General features: G+C 40.9%; 2 protein-coding genes across 2 annotated transcripts; one reads left to right on the top strand and one right to left on the bottom strand.

Annotated features, from left to right (window-relative positions):
* Positions 1-118: 118 nt before the first annotated feature.
* On the bottom strand, positions 119-7,839 carry r3hdm4 (R3H domain containing 4). Its single transcript, XM_066695342.1, has 8 exons — positions 7,577-7,839; positions 5,422-5,576; positions 5,085-5,206; positions 4,716-4,842; positions 3,881-3,966; positions 3,621-3,706; positions 3,328-3,383; positions 119-2,788 (listed from the first exon to the last, which is right to left on the bottom strand). Exons 1-8 carry the CDS (start codon positions 7,633-7,635, stop codon positions 2,685-2,687), a joined length of 795 nt encoding a protein of 264 aa, XP_066551439.1. The 5' UTR covers positions 7,636-7,839; the 3' UTR covers positions 119-2,684.
* A 4,799-nt stretch (positions 7,840-12,638) lies between these two features.
* LOC136718221 (golgin subfamily A member 6-like protein 4) lies at positions 12,639-16,131 on the top strand. The gene is made up of 6 exons (XM_066695890.1): positions 12,639-12,930; positions 13,315-13,491; positions 13,916-14,011; positions 14,308-14,543; positions 15,600-15,671; positions 15,986-16,131. The coding sequence occupies exons 1-5, from the start codon at positions 12,832-12,834 to the stop codon at positions 15,622-15,624; spliced, it is 633 nt and encodes a 210-aa protein (XP_066551987.1). The 5' UTR covers positions 12,639-12,831; the 3' UTR covers positions 15,625-15,671; positions 15,986-16,131.
* The last annotated feature ends 3,384 nt before the right edge of the window (positions 16,132-19,515 follow it).

Genomic DNA, 19,515 nt, shown 5'->3' with positions numbered 1-19,515 from the left:
AAAGATATTCCCTCATTTGGGGTTTAGATGATGGTGGTGGTGGTGGTGGTAACAGACGTAAATGTAAAAAGTAGGGAGACAAATGTTAAGGATATAAATAAATCAACACACCACTGCCTTAAAAGTGAATTCAAATGTTTTAATTTGTTGTTGATAGAAGAAAGCCATCTGACATCACCTAAATCACACACTTGAACACCTCACACAAGTTTAGATGTGAAAGCCCTTTTGTTTCTCTTGTAATGTTTTTATTTTGTTTATTTTCATTTTTCTTCTTACCTTTCTGGAGAGTTTGCAACATGACCGCGCACCCCCCCCGTCCTCTCTGTGCTCCAGAAGATGAGATTTCAATCTGCATCAATCTGTGCGCATATATCTGGATTAAATAATAAGGTATATATGTTTATATATATACATTCATAAGAACAAACGTATGCTGTACATCTATTGATCAGCACCTACAGCTGCAATGCTGAAGTTGGAATTAAAATCTAAAAAATAAACCTAATTTCAACCTAATTTCTGCTTTTCAACTCCATGGTTTGTGTTGAATATCCATTATTAAAAAAATAATAATAATAAAAATGAAAGGAATCCGTTTTCAGTCTGATCAGTTCAATTTAGCTTTGTATTGCTTTGGTAAAAAATCAAGTGCTTAGTTGATTCTAATCTGGAATTGTGTATTGGTGTTCAATATGTACAATTCACAGCATTCCCCTTTACTGTAGCATTGGGGTATAGTGCGAGGAAAAGAAAATATAATATTCACTGTTGATCACTTTCCAAACAGCATACTGGAACTGTAAACTATATAAAACATGGAGGACTGAAACCATGAAAGTCATCAAGAACAAATCTGGGCTGGCCAATCGACCAAGAAACACATATAAAAATAAAACAAAAACTTTGGTAAATTTACATCACTGTCACTTGTAGGCCCTTCCCAGGTCAGATGTCGTCTACCATTTCTTTGTACGTGTTTAAGAGAGAGAAGACCTGAAAATAAGCTTCACCCCAGTACCAAAGAGAACACACTATACATTCACATACACACACAAATATCTTACCGATATATACATCCACATGCATACATAAGGCATAAGTGCGTGTCAATGGTTGGCCAACACAAAATTCATGAATGTGCCACTTTACTACCAATGAAAACATGTCAAGTGCTCTGCGATTCCTCTATAATCTAACATTCCTATTCCCAGTTATACAAACGCTCACGTTCTAGCGATGCAAGTGTACGCATTTTGTTTCCACCCCAGTTTGCCATGTTACCAGGCGAAACAGAAGCTTTTTGGAAAGTAAACTGCGTTTCAAAAGGTAAGCCCCCAACTTTTGAACAGTGATACTTGGAAACGAATCGAAGTTAAACATTATCATTTCTGCGCAGAACGGCAATTCGTAGCCTTAATGAATCGCCAAGTTATATTCCAAGTTATAAAATGAATCTTATTTTAAAAAATTGTATATGGAAAACAGCACCGGATACTTTTGGTTCATAATCGGGGGGTTGTAGGTTCAATGCGAGGAGTTCGTAATTCACCTGGACCGGCATGGACACTACATTCCCCAGCACAGGTAAGCTACGTTCACACATACGGAAATCAATAGCGGTTGTTCATATATCGTTGATGGCATATCTGGTGTACGAGGCAAGTAAAGTGTATTTGGAAATATGTGAAGTTGAAGCAGTTTCCCTGCTTTCTCTGTTCGTAGTTTGCAGGCTTAAACCAGCACCCAGATCTGGTTTGCTATGTCACCTCATCTGACAAGAGTGATTAAAATTAATTTGATGACCAATGATCTTTCCTGTAGTAAATTAAGAGCAGATTCACTATGACTAAGTTTTCTCCTATATCCTTTAATGTGAGAATTCTGCTTCAGCACCTTGTTTGCTGGTTAAATCAGTGGGCTGCCAAGTGCTCAAATGCAATATTAAAAATCATTAATCTCATTAGATAATTAAGTTAAATGAGTCAGGGAGGGTTAATCAACAGAGTGAGTTTTTCCAACAGCCTCCCCTATATTAAACTGTGGTGTACCCTGCTAAAGGCACAGAAAATTGCAGCGAAGCACCGGCAAATCATAGCAAGTGCCTGAGAAGAGAGATGAGCGATGGAAATGCAAAGGAAACTAAACGAAGTATAATCAAGAAGGAAAACGGCAAAAGTAGGGTGCACGTTTTCCATTTTTATAAGGGTCGAAGCTTCCGAAAGCCTGGAGTCCAAGCTGGCTCAGTTCACTCTGAGGGTCGCCACCTCTTAAAGCTTCACGCAGATACTGAAACAATAAATAAAAATGGATGCGGCTTTCCTACGTTTCGGTGCTTCAGTCCATGTCTGGCGATACTACTTCGATACTACTTAGTATCTAATGCATCCCAGGGGTAAAAAGAGGACGTTTGGATCCTAGTAAGAGTGGAAATTTTGTTGAGGAGTGTCTTTTTTTTTTTTTTTTTAAGGACGGCTTTTCCTGCCCCTTAAGTTGAAGCTGCATATCACATCGTAATCCCTGATCTAGAACCCTATCCCAGGCGTGAGACATCTTGGGAGGGGGGAGGCAGCCAGTCCTCGAGTGACGCCCGGTATGATTATTATAATTTTTTTTTTTTTTTTACTTTTTAACCCCCCCCACAGGGTGCGATCTGAGATGCAGCCTCTCTGCCCCTCCTTCCCTCAGCTCATCTGCTCCAGGTAGGCAGACAGCAGCAGGTCCGGGGGCAGGAACTCCTCTTGTTTGTTCACCACCTCCGTCTGGCGAGCCCCGTTGCAGTCGGAACCTGGTCAGGAAGGAACAGGCCAAGGAATTAGGGATGGACTACAGCCCAAGCAGAAACGCAATGCCTTTACTGGCCCTGTGGCTGAAGATGACTTCAATCAAAAAGGATTTGAGCAGACAAATAAGGTCGCCTGCCAAAGTCTAATGTTTTTCTCGTGTAGGAAGTTGGGACCAAGTTTAAAAAGAAAACGATGATGTCACACAGTGAATTAAGACGCGAAAGAATAATAATTGAACAGCTTTTGCTCTTGACAAAACACTTTTTTTTTTTTTCCTTTCCAAGCAAATCAAATCAAATTCAGTCTCTCTAAAGGTTTGCCCAAGAGACAGCCTATATTACATGCCATTGGAAAGCATTATATGAAGGTAATTGGTTTTTGAAATTGAAAAACTGTACAGAAAATGTTCCCTTATTGCTCCTGTGGGCTACAGGGATAAGAGATACTGTCTGTCATTGTAGTCAAAAGGGAACCATCACACTGTGGGCGTTGCTTGCTATTATCCACTGATCACTGCAAGATTGAGAAAGGCGGGACTCACTTGCTGAAACTAGATCCATATACTGGCAGACAGCATGAAGCAGCAATCTCTCGAAACTGAAAGAAAATGCAAAAAACATATAGAAATATAAATAAGATAACCCAAATATATAAGCAATTCAGCACAGGACAGATAAAGGAGTGGGAAATTAGGAAAACATGGCCAGTATGCACCGTTTGATCTTAGTAGGGTGTTTTCAGACTAATTCACCTCACAGACAGCGAGGGGAGACAAGCCTGGGCTGCACTGGAATGATTATAAACTAAAAACAGGAGCCGATGGAGGCAACTCACCTGCTGCCGAGCTTCGTGGTGTAAACAGAGTGCGGCTCGGCCGAGAAGAAACGTAGCAGCTGCTCCTCCAGAACTTCCAGAGTACCCTGTGCCGGGAGGGAGACAGGAACAGACGGATTTAGAAGAAGAAAGAGAAAAAGGAAGTTGCAGGGAGTGTTTTTATTTTTTTCTGGTTACCATTCAGTTACTGATCAAAACCTTTAAAATAAGCGACGGGGTGGGGAGAGAAGAGAAAAAGGCAGGCAGCTGGGAACACTCACCATGGGAATCTGCTTACGCTTCAGCGTGGAGCGCAGTCTCCGGTCGATCCTCTGGAAACAGCTCTGGGGGGTGTAGGCTGGGTCCACTGAGGGGACAGAACACAGACAGGGTCAGCTCAGCTCTGGAGGACGGGCCAGACTCACGTGGCACCCTGTGCTCAAGCAGCAGTGCTAGAATCGACATGGGCCGAGCTCACGAACCTGACCATGCTTTGAGGCATTACAGAACCCTGAGAGAGTGTGAAATCTGAAGTGTGTCAATGGGAAACCAAATCTAAACCCCAACCCCCAACAACAGGGAGAATCAACTGAATGTTAGCTTTGCATGGCCACCAAGCATGCCTCTTTGCTCATGTAATACTCAAATATGGAGCACTTGTAATATTAGTCCTTTCAATCACCATTAGATAGCACTTCGCAGCATTTTATCATGCTTCTTGCGTTACTAATACTTGTATTGATTGATTGATTTCCCCCTTGCTCCCTTTCCCGTAGCCCTTGATTGTGACCTTACATCTTGACAGCACTTCGCTTTTACTTTCTAGGATGTATGACCTCACTTACTGTACCTGCCTGTGTAAATTGGAAGTTGTAAAATGTATTCTATTTTGAATTGCTCTGTTTAATGTAAATTTGAATTTGTAATGCTTGATGCCTTGTACTTAACTGTATTCTTGCACTTTGTATTGCACTAATGTTGTAAGTCGCCCTGGATAAGGGCATCTGCCAAGAAATAAAAATAATAAAAACAAAAAAATGGAGAAATGCCTGCAGGGGTCAATCATGTACTATCTGGCTCCCCCTGTTGTCTGTGTGCGGATGGCAGGGCACTCACCCTCTCTCTGGTCCTTCTCTCCCTTGGGCAGTTTGGCATCATGGCGGCTCCTCTTGGCTTCCTCCTCCAGGAACACCAACAGCTTCTCCTGCTCCTCTCCGGAGCGGTTCATGAAATCATTCCAGAACTAAGAGACAGGGGGGAGACACGCGAGCCTTATTAGCATAAACAGCGATTCTAGAACTTCGGGGGAGAATTTGAATAATTGGCGATTCCAAATTTACTACCAAAAAATTACAGGGTAGTGATATTTCTCAAGACATCATTGTAACACTGTGTAGGGATGCTGGTGTACAAAGATCAGCTACAGCAGACAAACCTTCTTGGACAGTTTGCTGACTGTTATATTTCAGGGAGGGAGAGCTGTACCTGGATATAGTTGGTGTTGGTGCAGGCCTCAGTGAACACAGTGGGGGGGGCCGAGTCTTCACAAGTCTCGGCTTCATCCTTGGAGCATTCCTCTCGCTCCAGCAGGTTGGCAAGGTAGCGAGCTGTGAACACACACAAGCACAGACCTGAGCATTGGAAGTAAGGCACTTATCCAAAAAAGGGTGCTAGGGACTTCGGGTCTTGTTCAGCTGGGGTTTCAAAAACCGGGAGCAGTGGTGTGTTTATCCAAATCTCACGAGAAATGAAAAGCAGAAGATCCAAGCTTATCCAGGAGCAGAAGCGAGTGACAAAGGTCTTGACTGCTACAAGTACTCACTGTTTTCCAGGCGGCGCAGGCTCTTGCGACCCTTAGCTCTGGGGATGAGGTCTGAGTTGCGGATTGCCTGGTTGATGAAGTACTGCTTCCTTTTAGTTGGAGACACTCGCTTGGCAGGAGAGGAGGGCAGCGAAGTGCTACGCTGCTCAATTAGTCTGCGAGAGAAATACCAAAACATCCAAATGAAACTCTGTAATGGGAGACATCTCTGGCATGCAATCTTTTCATTCACCCTCAACCCTCTTTACTAAATCACATAATAAATACAGTGAAACAGGGCAATACACCAGTTACAATGAGCGTGATAACTTTGAACGTCTTGAAAGACGCACATCCCAATGGTTAATAATATACTACCACATAAATTCAAGTAGCCACAGGCTGATCCAATTAAAAGCCTCGCTTTAGCATTTACCAAATCCCCAACAAAGGCCAGGGCTTAGTGTCAACACTTTTCAAACTTTTTACAGCAGAAAGTGAAATTATATTTAAAATGGGTGAGTATTGTAGGTCTATTGTTAAATATTTTGTATTGCTTTTCTATTCTTGGCTGCACCCCAATTCTCAGGCTGGCACCAAAGCGCATTCAAATCGGATAGCCTGAAACCAGCCCAAAACCCGACCACTAACCACGCCCATTCAGCATAGGGAGTAGTGTGGGGCTTGTTATCTGATCCCTTGGGTTACATCACTGTTTTTGACAACATGCTCAGGAGCAAGTGAGTAATGTCATGAGTCATATAAAACACGTGTCACTGAGTGTGCTTTTGATCCTAAAGAGTAACGGAGGGCCTTTTCCTGACTAGCTCACAGTGTAACAAGTGTAACAAGTCCAAGGTTCAGCTGGACTTTATTTTGCCTCAAGCAGACAAGTTAGTGTCTAGATTGAATAGATCTAAATAGATAGAAATTGTCCGATTACACAATTGTTTTGTAGAACCATCTCTCTCTCTCAGCAAAGTAGTTCACCTTCTTGTGAACTTTACCACACTTCTGCTTAGATCACAGATAACGAGGCGAGTCCAGTAATAAAGAGTATTTGTCTGCTGATTGTTAGGAGAACATTAACTAGTTGACAAAACTAGTGACTGAATGCGACGTCAATCCTTGAGGAATAACCAGTTGCACCACACAGTTGCTATGCACAACAGCGGTACACAGACAGACCGATAAACCAAATCACCGAAGCACAGGTGTGTCCTCTACCGCCCAATGTCATGATCACATAAAGAGCTTTTCACAAAATGCGAGAGCTGACACACTGAGGCGTGTAATAGGTGTGGACTATTTAATAATACAAATTAAAAAAATAAATGCATTCATTAATACATTTCAAAATCAGGAGTATCAGGAGATGTTCGTAATTGTGCACATTTTGAGGCATTTGGGTGAATGAAGTACTGAATGGTAAAAAAAAAAAACCAAACCATCGGCCTCCTGTCCTCAGACTGCCATTGTTCCACTGAGACACATACTACACAGGGGCGGGACCGAGTCTCAGCTGCCTGGAGTCTGATTGGCCACATCGTACACACAAACTGTCAATCATGCGGTTATTTTAAGAACATGCACAGACTAAAAAAAACCACCGGGGAAAAACAAACAAGAAAAACAGGCCCCATGACGCGTCTGGAAGAAGTTAAAAAGCAGAAAAAGGTATTAAGTTTACAGCAAACATTAAATCCTTATATATCATGTATAAAATGTACATTATCAATTGTAACCTCAATTTCAACCAAAGCTCATCGACTTGTAAAACAGTAAAGGACGGTGCTCAGCAAGGCTGTGTTAATCTACACAATTCAGTGACAGTCCAGTATTTAACACCAGATCATAAAATAAAACCTGTCTATATCAAAATGGCGACGACAGACTGATCATAATAAACCCAAATACATCACTTGTGTGTGTATCTTAACTTCAGATGTCATCGCCGTGACTGTTACACAAACGACATGGACTATTTGTGTCTTAAGTCTTCTACCAAACAACACAATTACTTTTAGTAATTCAAACTGGAATCTCGTTTTAAAGCACTCATTTCCTAATCCACCCCTTATTCCTCAACACCCCGACTGGTCTCCATAAAGCTCCGACACGATTCATTTCACACACATCCTCTTCCTCCCCCCAAAGCTGCTGTTTTTCTACTTACATGTAATCTTCCTCCTGGACGCTATTGTTGTTATTATTGGTCAACACCACCATTTTCATTCAGGGAAGGCGTTTCGGCAGCGACGCTTAATAAATACTTTGAGGTCAATAAATAAATGTGCAAATACACTTACACGAACAATAACGACTACAACAACAAGAAAACGTGGAAAACACTGTATTAAATTAATGTCTGGTCCAGTTACTAGAGAAGCCGAAGCCCCAGCCGCCGCCGCCTCCTGCCCGCCCGGACCAGGAAGTGATCTGAATCTTCACGGAAGTGGATAAAGAGCGAGCGACCACGCCTTTAATTGCGTCTGTAAACAAAGCGGCGTGTGGGACGACAGAAAAGGCCGTGCTACCTACACCACTGCGTAGTCTAAGATTACAGCCAGAACTCACTACCAATCCCAGTGTGGACATTTGTGTTATGCTCACCACATATTTCAATTTACAAACTCCATATGTTCCAGCTATATTTGAGAATGACCAGTTTATCGGTACAGATTATAACTGTACCACAACCGATGTTGATCTGGAGCTGAATTGTATTGTAATTATTAGTAGTATTTGCTTATGGAACGTAAAAGTCCCACTACGAGCAGTTCTTTTTTAACCAGCAAGGCTTTATCTTTCCTTTAAAGGCATGTATAATAATACGAATAAATATAGTTGCAAGCAGCAATGTAGGGGGCCAAGCATATGTGAAGGGATATGGCATATTTAACAGACTTTGGGGTTTCAGCCATGATGAGATTCAAACCCAGGTCTCACACACCACAGTGCACTGATCTAACCACAACACCAAACGGCCCAGGCTTCATAATATGATACAGTATAATAATGCTAGTATATGAATATTGAAATTAATAAAGGTATAAGCAGCCAAACACATATGTAGGGATATATCATATTTAACATACTTATCAGTTCTCTTCATGGTGGGACTTGAACCCAGGTGTTCTATGATATAGTGCAATGACTTCAGTGTCTGAGCCAAATCCAACTTAAACAATGTATCACAGCATTATCCTATGCCTGTGAGAAGGGAGTACTTAGCTCATAACTTCGTTTGTAATATGAGTGTGATTATAATATGTGATATATGTGATATAATATGTGGGTGTGATATAATATGTGTAATATTGTGGTGGAATAGTGTGTAATATGAATATTTATAATATAAGTGTGATATGTTATTCATATATATTACAATATATTTTTGTGCTCTAACTAAACTAAAGTCTTTTTTATTCTTATAATGAATACATAGACAATATAAAATTGTTAACTATTTCAATATTTGTAAAGATTACTATTAGTTAAATTTGTATTGGTAGTACAGCTCCCTCTCTTTTTCAGGTCCACGTGAAAGTATAACATGTATCACTTCATAAATGTACTCTATTATAAATCCAAGCCTTAATAGCAAGCTCCCCAGTGGTGTAGTGGGCAAAGGCATGAAATACAAGACAACTCCATGTGTCTGAGTTCTTGTGATTGAATCCTGCTGAAAGCTTGGCTTGATGGTTGAGTTTTGGAGTATGTGGTCTGTACTGGAAATCCCTATGAGTGGTGGCATCATCTGTGATTGATAGATGTGCTATCTAAGTGGATTAGATTAAGTTTGTGAAAGTACAGACACATTTAGTTTTATAAATATTTTTTTATTAATTTACATTTACAAATCTGAATATAGGTCACAACACGAAGTCATGCACCAAGTTTCACATCTGTCCCATTAACGGTTTGCAAAGAGAAGAGGTTTGAATATGGTTGTATAATTGTCACTTCATCTAATATTGGCACCACACCATATGCCATATGACCTCCACATTTCTTGTGGGACAACCTGCTATAGGTATTTACCAACACACCAATTTTGACGAGTTTCTCTAATGTTGTTTTAATTTCATGACGTTTAAAATTTATAGACAAAAAATTATAAATTGATTTGGTCATAGCAGACAGGTTACTAAACGATTCAGCTTGTTTTAACAAATCTCATAGAGGACCAAGCCAAGGTCATGTGTGCAAAATGTCACTTCAGTCCGTTTAACGGTTTCAGAGAAGAAGATGATTGAATATTATTGACCAATCCAATATGGCTCCCAAACCTTGTGCCAGATCGACATATCTTGAACAAATCTGAATATAGGTCATAACATAAACATATGCACCAAGTTTCAATTCTGTCCCATTAGCGGTTTTGGAGAAGAAGATGATTGAATATTGTCAAATAATTGTCATTAATCCAATATTGGCACCAAACAACTTTGTAATTAAAACAAATCTGTTAAAGTGATCCAAATATGAGTTAAAGATTACACACGAGCACAGAACATAGGGTGACATTTTGTGTTATTACTTGAATGCAGGTCATTCTAAATGCGGTCAGTTAAGGATGCGGTAAGACTTGTAATTCTCCCGTAGCTTTATGTATATGGGTGGTTGATGTGACATGGCCTTTTTGTGGTTCCGAGTTTCAACCAAACATGAAAAAGCCCAAACACGTTTCACAAAGTTTTAACTTGAATAAAACTAAGGAAAATGATTGCAACTCTCTTCAGTAATGTACAGAATGATAACACAGATGCCTATTTGTATTTTCAAAGTCCAGGCATAATATTTTGAGTCAGCTCTGATCAAAAAGATTTTGTCCCAGAAATGGATATCGTATGGTGTGACAGTATATTGTGATATTTAACGGGCAATTGTTTGTAGACCAATGGGGAGGGGGGGTCCTTGTTCAACCAGAAAAAACTGAAAACACCTCAGTAGCACATGGAAGGGTTACAAGGTGAGTTGTCTCTTGTTATTTTTTCAATAAATCTAATATTTTTGGCACTCCCACTTCAGTAGCCTTTCCCAGTGTCTTTTAGTGTGATGCTTTTTACATAAAAATGCCAAAGATAAATGACTTTTTTTGTCATTATTACTTTAAAATCTATGTTACCATGTTGCAGTGGGTATGCTGCTAGGATGCTAACGTATAACCACAAGGCCCAATCTTGTGCTAAGTGGATTAAACCTCATTTGGTGTGACACTACTTCATATTGTGTGACAGGTTTTGCTTGTTACTTAATATGATCCATTTGTCACACCATATGATATGAACTGTATTTTCCTACATACAAAATAATTATTAATTTGAGCTAATTTATTCTTGTATTTTATAACTAATGGCTAAGCTTAATGTATGTTTGGTACTTTTTAACACTTTTCTTTGTCTATCATCACATGAAAACAAGTGAACTAGGTTGAAGCCTAGTTTTATAGACAACAGGCAACAATACACACTGCAGTTGCCTACTCAGTCAATGGCTCCCAGTTCTATGCCACAATTTCAAAGTCCTTATGACATGATGAATGTGCAGTATGGGCACACATAAAACCAGTTATAGATGATTTCCAGAAAAGGAATGACCATGCAATCAACACCCTGCATGTCCTGAGCGATGGCCCAGCAACTCAGTATTGCAATCGAGCAAACTGCTTCCTCATGAGCAGTATTCCTATACATGGGGATTCAAGCAGGTCACCTGGAACTTCTTGGAGCGTTCTCATGGAAAGGGCGCACCTGATGGTGTTGGAGGAGTGTTGAAGTGTAAGGCAGACATGCATGTCCTTGGAGGCAGTGACCTTCAAACCCCTTGGAAAGAAAAATGCTTTTGTCTTGCCAAACAAATCAGACTGCATTTTTTATCATCACAATCAAATTGTCTGTGAAATATAAGAACCCAAGCCATGCAGTCAGTTTGCCACTCTCTTGAAATACAACTGGCTTATGTATAATGAAATGTGAACACACAGACACAAAACCTTCAGCTGACATAGCAAGAAAGATATCATTAACGTGATATTCAGTTGTTGTTTAGCTCATTTACTAAAATGAACTTATGCCCTGTATTAAATTAATGTTTTAAATTAATGTTTATGAAAGCAGAAATAACCTCACTCAAATAACCTAACCTTGTTTATATGACTGATTTACTTAGGGGTAGTTATAAGTAATCAATACTTACCAGTAGTTAATAGACTAGACTGTAAACATCCTCACTAGAAATATGGTTCTTCACTAGTCTTGTGTCCGATAACCAAGTGCTATACGATGTTTAGTGGCACAGCGCTTCACACCTTTGTGTGATTGTTCTTAAACACTTTTTGTTTGAATGTTAAATGTATATAATACACGATTTTGCATTGACAAATTGTAGTGTGGTGTGGTTCATCCTATTGTGTGACACTATATCATTTGGTGTGACATTCAGAATTGTGACCAAAAAAAGGCTTTGTTAGTGATAAATCATAATAATCTCAATGGAACACATGTAAAATAGTATTAGCAAGAGACACAAGCATTTTGATAGAATTTGTCAGAAATAATCTAAAATATATTGAAAGATTGAGAACAAATGTCTGACTTTGCGCGATGATTAAGAAAAATAATACAAAATGTAATGAATTTTCACAAGGAAATGCTGGATCTCAAGATAGTAATGATAAAGAATTATGATTGTTTTAGCAAGAACGTCTGTGTGACACCTACCTTAGGACAGCCGTACAGCCATCAGTCCAGAGGACTGGCTTGTGGCTTGTGTGACCCAGGGGACTGAACAGTCAGCCCAGGAGAACGCCCCTATAATAGGGTTAATAGGGTTAATAAAATAGTGTCAATTTCTAATCATGGAGTGGCACGGACTGGAAACCCAGTCTGCTTGTGAAATATCTGTCCTCTTGTTGCCTATTGTAACCAATGACTCCACAGCGTAAATGGAAAGGGAATCCACCATTTTGTGTACAATATCACTGGCCTAATGTGTTTTTCTTTTGCTTTTCTGTGACATTTGCTCTTAACTACTGAAACTGAAATGAGACATGTTATCAGTCACTTCTCACAGCTGCTAGATATCCTGTTTCTTGGGGATGGGCTTCTTTGAGCAGCACTTGAGGGGCTGATAAGACTTGTCTATATTTTTCTACTTTAATCTCGACTACAAATATTTACAGGTTCCATATGTATGTCTAATTCTAGACTGTAGTCCATATAATGACTCTTTTCCGTGTAAATTGTTTACATTATGCTCCGTAGGAAGGCAGATTTAAAATAACCTCATAAGCTTTTTAATGTATTTTTTAATTGAATTCCCCAATAATATACATTTCCTGTATCTGTGATCTGTTGTGAATGTAGAGAAAATGAGATTTCCTGTAAAACTGTTAACAGACTTCAAGCTAAGGAGCACGATCGTTTGATGGCTTCAATCATGGGAGCACTGGAAGAAATCAGAAAAGTCAGGGATGCTCTACAAGAAGAGCAAAGGAGAATGTCCTTTGAAGAGAAGAGGCTAGATGTGAGTAGGCAGGAAATATAGGTATCCAGGCTGTTAGTGCCTTGGGGAGCATAACATAATTAAAGGTCTGATGTAGGAAGAGGCTGTGGCATTGACACTGGGCTTTTCAGCACTTTCATAGTGATATGTACTGTTAAAGAAAATTATAATGAAAACCCATACCCACATACTCATTAGATGACCCTCTCCTCAGTTGTTTCATGTGGATGTATTGAAATTAACTTTGATGTCTCACCATAGTGTAAAGAATTGGGTATACTTTGTTAGCATGTAAAGATTGTCAAAATTCCATTCTGACTCAGCGATGAAGATATCCTGTAAAAGCTGATATTTTAACAAGTGACAGACATTATACAAGCAACCTTGTGCCTTTATTGAAAACAGGTCCAGCAAGATGCAAATGAGCATTTTACTCATGAGGTAAAGAAGATGACAACCATTACCAGCAGCTTCAGGGACGATCTGGAGCAGCAGAGAGAGGAAGCAGCCAGGCTGAGGACTGAAGTTGCCTCACTGTCTGAAAACCTGGAGAGTGTGGAGGCCAGGGAGAGGAGCAGACAGGTGATGTACCAGCAGTCTCATCTCTTTTACCTTGCAGTCTGTGCGAGGCCGCCATGTCGTCGGAAGTCTCTGTGTTGGAGGTTTCACAGTGGCCATTACATGTCACGGCTTTACTTCCTGGAAAACCAATGGCATCGTGTCTGTGTTTAATGGTCTCTCATACAGTGTACAATCTTCCAACATCCTTCTGTAGATGCAGAGGAGAGCAATAAACCTATTGTGTAGTGTAAAAGGACACAGGCCTGGAAGGTGTCAGAATAGACGTACGAGATGGTCTGAATATTGTACAAGCGATTCCATGTCAAGTCACGTTTCTATGTAGAAGGTTATGTAATAAAAATTACAGCTTACTGTGACTTGGTGTAAAAGTCCTCCCCTCTATAGACTAATTCAGTAGTATCTCACCTTGTCATTGGTGATTCAGGTGGAGGAACAGGGGGAGTGTGCGCAGCTGAGAGAGGAGTTAGCCCAGGCACTGAAACAGCTGCAAGCCCTCAGAGAGCAGGAGGAAACCAACCAGGTAAGACATTGCAGAAGCAGCCTTAGGATTACTTTCCAAACCTAGTCTAAGCTTCCCGTCTAACCTCTAGAATCATTGTGGATGAATTCAGAGTGGCAGAGTTGATAGGTATTTAACTGAGAGGCATGAAGTCCTGCCATTCGCAGTAATGTTTTAGCAGGGTGGCCCACAACGGGATTACAAAGTGCTACATATGATCCAAGAAGTCTGATTAGGAAGTCCAAACACGGTCAAATATATTATTATCTAACTAATGATGTCCTACGCTGTTTTCTGCTCGCTCTCATCCTCCACAGAAGGAGCTTGAGAAGATGTACAGCTCATTGCGGAGGTCAGAGGCTCGCAGAAAGTCCCTGAGCTCCCAAAAGGAGTTCCTTCTGCTGCAGCTGCGTCAGAGCAACAGCCACGAGAGAGCCCTGAGGATCATTCAGATGGCCTACCTGACCAACAGGGTGTCCAAGCTGCCTGAGGTGACCCTCAGACCCCTGCGCAGGTTCAGAGCTGCAGTCAAGGCTGTCATTGCCATCACACGGTATGTATACACTTTGGAGACCTGAATACATGCTTCTTAATCAGTCTGTTCTGAAATGTCTTCACAATTCCAGCTGCTTAAAACCTTAAAACCTCAGAGCTCTCTCTCCCTGTTCTACTGCTTTTGTGCTGAGATCCTCGCGTTCACATTACACAATTATTATTATTTTGATTCACATTCATGAACTGGCGGAGAGCATGTGGCTTCTGTGCTCTCTGCTAGCCAACAGACACAACACCCACCCATACTTCACAAAAAAAAAAAAAATTGCCTTCATACAGAGGTAATACAAAACAGCAAGCTCAAACAGGAGCACACCTCAACACATCCCTGCCTAGTAGCTGGGCATGGCACATCATAAAGGGTTCAATGGGAATGGACTGATCGTATTGGACAGTCATGGAGAACCCCCTGCCCTGCTGATACTTGTTCTAAACAATGTCTTGATTGGTTAATTGAATCCTTCATTAAACTAACAAAGAAATATACTGTTACAGTAAGTAATTAAGACGTCGGTTGAAACAGAAACCAGCAGGGCAGGGGGTTCTCCAGGACTGGTTTGAAATCAACTGGTATAGGAGGTGGAAGAGAGGTCTGCCTTAGGGCAGTGGATCTCAAACCTGTCTTGGAGGACCCCATACCCTGCTGGTTCTTGTTCCAGCCGAGCTCTCAATTACTTAATTGAACCCTTAATTGAAGTCATTTGATTACATTTGACTCTTTAAATTGTGTTACTGAAAAAAGTTGGTTCTTTAATAATTTCTTTATACAGTGTTAAACTTAACTTAAAACCCCTACTGTTAAGAATAATGAAAAGGCTCTGATTTAGGAAATGATTAGCTCAATTAAGGGTTCAATTAAATCATTGAGAGCTCGGTTGAAACAGAAACCAGCAGGGTAGGGGGTCCTGCAGGACAGGACTGAGAACCTCTGTCTTAGGTTTTGCTTGAATTTGGCAGGAATGGGAAGCAGCAGTCTAGGGAAGTTTTTAATTGAACAATAGCGATGACATGAAGTCCACTGTTGCTGATTGTGTGACTGACTGCTCACCTACAGGATGAAAGTGCTGGCAGGACTGTGATGGACGAAGCTCGGAGAGTACAGTGCCTTACTCAGGAATGTGATCAGGTAAGACTGACTTTCAAATCGGTTAGGTTTCTCCAGATCTTCAGTCTCAGCAATGATAGGTTTATGTCAGCTTAGGCTTATAGAGTCCTGGATAAGTGCTGGTGCAGATCTGTGAAGCCTGTAGTAAAAGTATGAAAAAGAGGCCCTCTAGCACTAGACTTAGCAGTGATCTACAGCGTGCCGCATTTATGGACCTTTTAGAAAGAACCACTCGTATGAAATAATGGTTTTGGGGGTTTAGTTCTCAAAGGATGAGTTGAAGGGAATCACGTGGGGCCCAGTTCTGCTCATTGATTTTTACTGTTCTCTTTCAGGCCTTCTGGAGCTTCTGGCTGGTCCACAGTCCCTTCCCGACAGATCCCAGGACACCCAGGAACCTGTCTGTCTCCACCAGTTTAAAGAAGAGAAATTGAGTGGAACTACTGCTATTATAATTGGAGGGAGGAATTACATCAACCTACGTGGGATTAAGATGTTTCAGGTTAGCTAAATATCATTTTAACCAATCACACTGTAGCATAATCACCAGCGATGTAGTGAGCCAATCAGTTTAGTTATAAGTGGCAGAAATCCAGTCCCTCTCTCATCCATTAAGCACTTTCATTGCTCTTTCCTTCTCTTGCTCAAAGGTGGAAATGAACCCATGGCCATACTTGATACTCTGCACCAAGCGATACGAGTTATAACCTTTCAGAGCGTAGGTTTTACATTTTCTGTAGGACCCTGCAGAGTGAGTTTGTGATCGTTCTGATAATCTCTGATCTTAACGGTCCAATAAAATGAGTTATATAGATGCAACCAGACAGGACCCAATCTTGATGAGGTTGTAAACAAGACGGCCTCCAGAGCTCAGCAGGAGATAGAGCCATTGTGCTCAGTCCAGCCACAGCTCCCTGCTGACATCGAGGACACTCGGGCAGGGTCACGGGCAGCAACCCGGCCACAATGACAAGGCTTTGCTGAAAGACACTGACACGGTGCCAGAGCGCCAGGAGCAGCTGGTGACACCACAGCTCCAGCTCCAGCTCCATCGGCGAATTCTACGAGCACAAAGGGGAGGGACGGCAATACAGCGGCTGGGTGGTGGCCATCCATTGCCCATGGAAGCCCGCATCCTGGGGGGGCACTCCGCAAGGACATTGACCAGGCCCGGAAATGGTGTAAGTACAGCCACCTCGATGCGGACGCTCAGCTGGACTTTGCCCTTGCTCACTATCCACTTACTTGGCCCCTGGTACAGCCCTCCAGATAGAGACAGTTGCCAGATTGGACTTCAATTTGCCCTTCCTTGGGGAAGGTCTAACCCCCGACACCAGAACTAACAAATCCCGCTAACTACAACACACAAGTACAACATGAGCATAACATGAACATAACACGTGACCCACCCCACCCCCTAACACACAGACACACAACCCCACTAACAAACACACATAGCCCCACGTGTCCCCTAGTCTCAGATCACTACACTGCCCCTTCCGAGGAAGGGCGAATCGAAGTCCGATCTGGCGACTGTCTCTATCTGGGGGGCTGCACCAGGGGCCAGGGAATTGGACAGTGAACAAGGGCAAAGTCCAGCTGAGCACCCGCATCGAGATGGCTGTACTTACCCCAATTTCAGGGCCTGGTCAAAGTCCTAGCGGCGTACCCCCCTAGTTGGCAATGGCCGACCACCACCCATCCGCTGTATCACCGTGCCTCCCCTTCATGCTCGCAGAATTCGCCGAAGGAGCTGGAGCTGTGGCGTCACCAGCTGCTCCTGGCGCTCTGCCACCGTGTCGGTGTCTTTCAGCAAAGCCTTGTCATTGTGGCCGGGTTGCTGCAAGTGCCCCTGGCGCTGCTCCCCTGCCTGAGTATCCTCGATGTCAGCGGGGAGCTGTGGCTGGGCCGTGCACACCAGCTCTATCTCCTGCTGAGCTCTGGAGGCCGTCTTGTTTACAACCTCATCAAGATTGGGTCCTGTCTGGTTGCATGTCATCTACATAACTCATTTTATGAGACCGTTAAGGTCAGAGATTATCAGAACGATCACAAACTCACTTTGCTGGGTTCTACAGAAAATTTAAAACCTATGCTCTGAAACTTGTATTTCTCAGTGCAGAGTATCAAGTACGACCATGGGTTCATTTCCATCTTTGAGCAAGAGAAAGAAAGAGCAACTAAACTGATTGGCTCACCACATCGCTGGTGATTATGCTACAGTGTGATTGGTCAAAATTACATCTAACTAACCTGAAACATGTTAATTCCAAACACGTTATTTTCACATAGGTCTATGTAATTCCTCCCTCCAATTAAAATAGCGGTAACGGGGTCTGTGGGAAATTAAGTTAAAAGGACATTAAACATTAGTGAGTTCAATGTAGACACATCAGAAATGCTTAATTAAAGTAAAAATACTTGAAAATCATACTTAGTACAGTAACAAAGTATTTCATTACTTTACACCCCTGACAAAAAAACTGACACATTTTGCACTAGCTAGTCTGAAAAGTGAATAGGCTTATATCAATGACTCATTTTATTTGATGACCTCAGTCAATAATCTCAATTTGTCAAGATGTCCATGTTCATTGCCTTTGTTAATACTAATATATAATAATAATATTTGATGTGGTTTTCTTCATGATAAGATCGTGGAACCATAAAAATATCTTCATAATATAATATATGAAAAATTAAATGTTGGATTAAAACATCAAATTAATCTCTTGTGTGCCCCCTTTATAAAGCTCATACACAAACACAGGCACATTCACTTTATTACTACAATCACAATATTTGCTTCTGGTACTTGAGTACACTAGAAAGTATATAGTTTTTTTTACTGTTTGAATGGGAGACTTTTTACTTTAACTGGAATAAGTTTCTGAGGTGAAACTAGTCAAATTCAATACTAATGTTTACTTCCCAATACAATTTTACATAGTGTTCTCCCTTAAAAGGCCTTCTTATCTCCTTTTCCCATCATATACAATTTGGACATCAGCTGGTTTACCATTAACCTTTTTAAAATGAATACACAAAACATAACCCAAACATTTACACAAAAAATATATACTTATTATAAAACTAGAAAAACATGATCAACTTTTTTCAAATCAATTGTTGCTTTTGTGATTATTAAGATGCATTATTGCAATAGAGTTCCAGCAGAATGTTTACACAGTTATTTTAGATGGATTTACCAGCTCTGTTTTTGTAACTTAATTTTGGATCATTTGCTCCAAGGCTGTCGTCTCTTCCATTGTTGTGTGTAAACTAGACATCAGCCTCTTCCAAACATATCACATGCTTCTGAAGGTCCCATGCTGCTGGATGTCAGAAAGTAAAAAAATACCCTTTTCTGAAACCCTGTGACAGACAGTTACATTCAACACATATATTTAGTAAGGGTAACCTTTTTTTTGGTAACACTTTAAAATCAGGTGATGTGATTCCTCAAGGATTAATATCTTAATACCACGGGATTAACACACATTTCTCATCATCCAAGTTCTGATGTTGAGCACATGAACCCTAACCCTAACCCTGTTACACACGTGTTTAACATTAGAACTCCAATTAAGTGCATGACATATTTTTAAATCCTGTGGTATTCTTATCACTTCACAATGAAAAACTAAAAAAACATTTATTATCTAAATCCTACATTGGCCCTGAAGTGCAAAACACAATACAAATATTTTGAGGACGCAAAAATGTTTGTGTATTAATCTTCACTGTAACCTTAACTGTATCAGAATATATTACTCTTACCTTACTATCAAAATATATAATTCTTATCAGTGCTTAAAAATGCACTTCCATCTTTTTTGTATTGGTTTAAAAAGTCACATTTATA

Source organism: Amia ocellicauda, chromosome 22, assembly GCF_036373705.1.
Source record: "Amia ocellicauda isolate fAmiCal2 chromosome 22, fAmiCal2.hap1, whole genome shotgun sequence".
NCBI classification, from domain to species: domain Eukaryota; kingdom Metazoa; phylum Chordata; class Actinopteri; order Amiiformes; family Amiidae; genus Amia; species Amia ocellicauda.
This window is presented reverse-complemented; position numbering and strand designations above follow the sequence as displayed.

What these genes read in the sequence shown, in the direction of transcription:
- r3hdm4 (XM_066695342.1), bottom strand. Translation starts at nt 7,635, where the DNA reads ATGAAAATGGTGGTGTTGACCAATAATAACAACAATAGCGTCCAGGAG. An exon ending in GTCCAGGAGGAAGATTACAT is followed by an intron (nt 5,577 to 7,576) that starts GTAAGTAGAAAA and finishes TTTCTCTCGCAG; the next exon opens with ACTAATTGAGCAGCGTAGCA. An exon ending in ACCACGAAGCTCGGCAGCAG is followed by an intron (nt 3,384 to 3,620) that starts GTGAGTTGCCTC and finishes ATTTTCTTTCAG; the next exon opens with TTTCGAGAGATTGCTGCTTC.
- LOC136718221 (XM_066695890.1), top strand. Translation starts at nt 12,832, where the DNA reads ATGGCTTCAATCATGGGAGCACTGGAAGAAATCAGAAAAGTCAGGGAT. An exon ending in CCAGGGAGAGGAGCAGACAG is followed by an intron (nt 13,492 to 13,915) that starts GTGATGTACCAG and finishes TTGGTGATTCAG; the next exon opens with GTGGAGGAACAGGGGGAGTG. An exon ending in GCTGTCATTGCCATCACACG is followed by an intron (nt 14,544 to 15,599) that starts GTATGTATACAC and finishes GCTCACCTACAG; the next exon opens with GATGAAAGTGCTGGCAGGAC.